The sequence below is a fragment of the Bactrocera latifrons genome, unplaced genomic scaffold (genome assembly GCF_001853355.1).
Source record: "Bactrocera latifrons isolate USDA-ARS-PBARC rearing strain unplaced genomic scaffold, ASM185335v1 scaffold_2, whole genome shotgun sequence".
Taxonomy (NCBI): Eukaryota; Metazoa; Arthropoda; class Insecta; order Diptera; family Tephritidae; genus Bactrocera; species Bactrocera latifrons.
Genome location: NW_017535518.1, coordinates 524,720 through 527,515, shown reverse-complemented (window position 1 = coordinate 527,515; position 2,796 = coordinate 524,720). Strand labels below are relative to the sequence as shown.

Genomic DNA, 2,796 nt, shown 5'->3' with positions numbered 1-2,796 from the left:
ATGACTGCATATAAACTGGTTTCCATTCTACAAAGAAGTTTCGAAAATGAGCAGCCGATGTGAATGCGAAAAGTATCATCCGTCTGGCTACCAAACAAGTGCATGAAATACCAAAGTTACTCTGAACGATGTACAACGAAATATACGAAAGGGCTGACTGGAGGATCGGGGCAAAATGGAATGCCTTAGGTACATGTAGGATCTCCAAGATCATATGCAAATGACCCTTAGAAAAACTCGCTTACTTACTTCTTACTCACACGGTCTCGAAAGTACTGCAGGACGGCTGTTGGCCTCTTGACAGGTCTAAACCTACTGGCATCACAAGCGAGCTGGATGAGCATAAGTGACAACGATACATACAGAAAGTGCAGAAGAGTTAACATGAGAGACACGCTAGAATACCTCCTATATATTTGCCTAACATTATCTAGAACTCGACTCAAATATCTAGAAACTTTGGAGTTCAGAGGATTGGCCGAAGTATCAAAAGTCGACATCAACTTGCTCTTAGAGTTCACAATAAACGTGGACGTGCTATGTGAAACCTAACCTAAAACTAAATATATCACCTCAGTGAGTGTTTTTTCTTTTATTGTATTCAAATATAAATCAATCTTGCAAAATACTTAGGAAAAAGTCGATTTGTGCAGCCAATATATTATTAAAAACAAATTTGGCATAAAAAGCATATTCGCCGTGTGGAAATGGTATCCAACGAAAATCTGATTCGGTGAAACGCATCTTTTCAATAATCAAATCGTGCTGAAGAACGGAGAAGATTAAAGAAACGCAAAAATATGTTAAATATTTGAAAATAAATATTTATATACACATACATACATCATATGGGCAAGTGTGATTCATATTCGAATATTTGCCCCAAACGTCCATTAGCGTGTTCATAATGAAATTGTTGCGTTTCTTCAGGTAACTGCAGGCATCCAACTTTAAGTCGGGCATAAAAGGCTTGTAGCCATTTGAGCGCTTGAGGAATTGTATTGTGATCTTCAATTAAGTGAAAAAATATACGAAGTATGAGAAGTAAAGGCGCTATTTATAGAAGGGCCGCCAACGTACCACAGAGTTCCTGATCGGCTTATCCACCACAACCATTTTCAAGGATATATCCTTGAAATCGCGTCGCACAGCATTCAGTTTGCAATATTCAAATCGTAGAACGCTGATGTTGGGGCTGTGACAGCGAACATTTTTTATGCGCAAAGTGAGTTGGACTTGCTTAAAAAGGGAGACAAGTATTAAAAACTGGATATATGCATATTTTTTCAGTATTCGTAATTTAGATATATTTTTTTAGGTTATTAATCCTAACACATTGTATATTATTATATTTGTATTCTCATATATTTCCAATTTACTTTAACACTCAGCAATATGAATAGCAACGGCAACACAACCGTTTTATTTACGGGTACACCTCTCAACTTCATTGAACGAACAGTTTCAACGAAGAATTAACTGACAAGTTAGAGCGTGGTTTTATTGCGCAGTAATTAACTATTATCGTTTAGTAATTATATGCATTTATCAACAGAATTGAAATATATAAGGTACTTTTTTAGAGTCAAACTTATTTTTAGACTACCCGACCACTGTTATTTTTTTTTTAAGCAGAAGTGGCTGCCGCTTAGGTGGCTAAATACGTACAGCTACAAAGCCTCTTTCAATACCGCTTTGAAGGAGGTGAGCAGTCACTCCGACATTAATAGCACTCGCTCGCTAACTGTGCCCTCAAAGCAAGTCAAGGAGTGTCCGTCCACACTAGAAAATTTAACAAGCTACTCCATCATCAGAAACGTTTGGGAGCCTGATCATAAAGGATCGCTGACAATTGCAAAGTCGATGAGCTAGTCAGAGGGAGAAGCCTAGTGTATTGTTAAAGACCAATATTTTCAAATAACACCACAAGAAGTAGTCTAATGGTGTTAAATTACAAATTATTGTAGGTCTATGGCTTCAGGTCTTGTTCAGCCCTATTTGAAAACATGGATTAAGATATTAGCCAATTACTCGTATTATGTATTTCTTGTCAGAAAGAGAAAAATAAAGAGCCACAAGGGAATTTAAAGTTTATCCAGATTGCTAAAAACTTTTTTAGATTCGCCGAAACCGAAAAAGTATCGCTGTTCTAGACCCAGACGAGACTTACACCAAGTGTTTGGAAAATGCGTTGCTTTGTGAAGGTGACAATAAAGTTTTGTACAATACGTGAAATTTAGTTTTCTTTTTTATGTCAGTTAAATTCGATAACATTTACAAAAAATTTATGGTAAGTGTTGTATTTTCTTATTCGAGATTTCATGTAAAGAGGATATACTTAGATAAGGACCTTACCAGCTTGTTACACATTTTCTGTTTTAAATTGAATTTATTTAACCTTTAATATTGACATAAGGCTGACATTTTTATTGTCACCCTTTGCGACTTATTTATTTGTATTATTTGACAGTTAATTAGACTTTAATTTTAGTAAATGCTGTAATTAGATGTCAGTATATATATTTTAATTAAAATGCATTTTAAATTGCGGTCAACGAACAAATAATTATCGAAAATAAAATATTTGAAACGAATAACTAAACAACTAAAACTGGAAACTGAATTTTTGTTTTTTGATAGACAAACGAGATAAAAAGTTTTAATTAAATTAAATTTAATTCACCAGCCGTCAAACATTTTAATAAATATTTTAATTGGTTGCTAGGGCTACATAAAAGAAACTACACGTGTTCATTTAAAGTATTATATGTATCATTTGGGAATTTGAGATTGTTT

General features: G+C 34.4%; 1 protein-coding gene across 1 annotated transcript in view; it reads right to left on the bottom strand.

Moving 5' to 3' along the window:
- Window positions 1-612: 612 nt before the first annotated feature.
- LOC108967782 overlaps window positions 613-2,796 on the bottom strand; it is a 36,171-nt gene continuing 33,987 nt past the window's right edge. The window contains exons 2-4 of the mRNA XM_018931410.1: window positions 1,081-1,239; window positions 844-1,008; window positions 613-765 (exon numbers count right to left, since the gene is read on the bottom strand). Of these exons, the coding sequence (XP_018786955.1) occupies window positions 613-765; window positions 844-1,008; window positions 1,081-1,239 (477 nt within the window). The remainder of the gene's footprint in view (window positions 766-843; window positions 1,009-1,080; window positions 1,240-2,796) is intronic.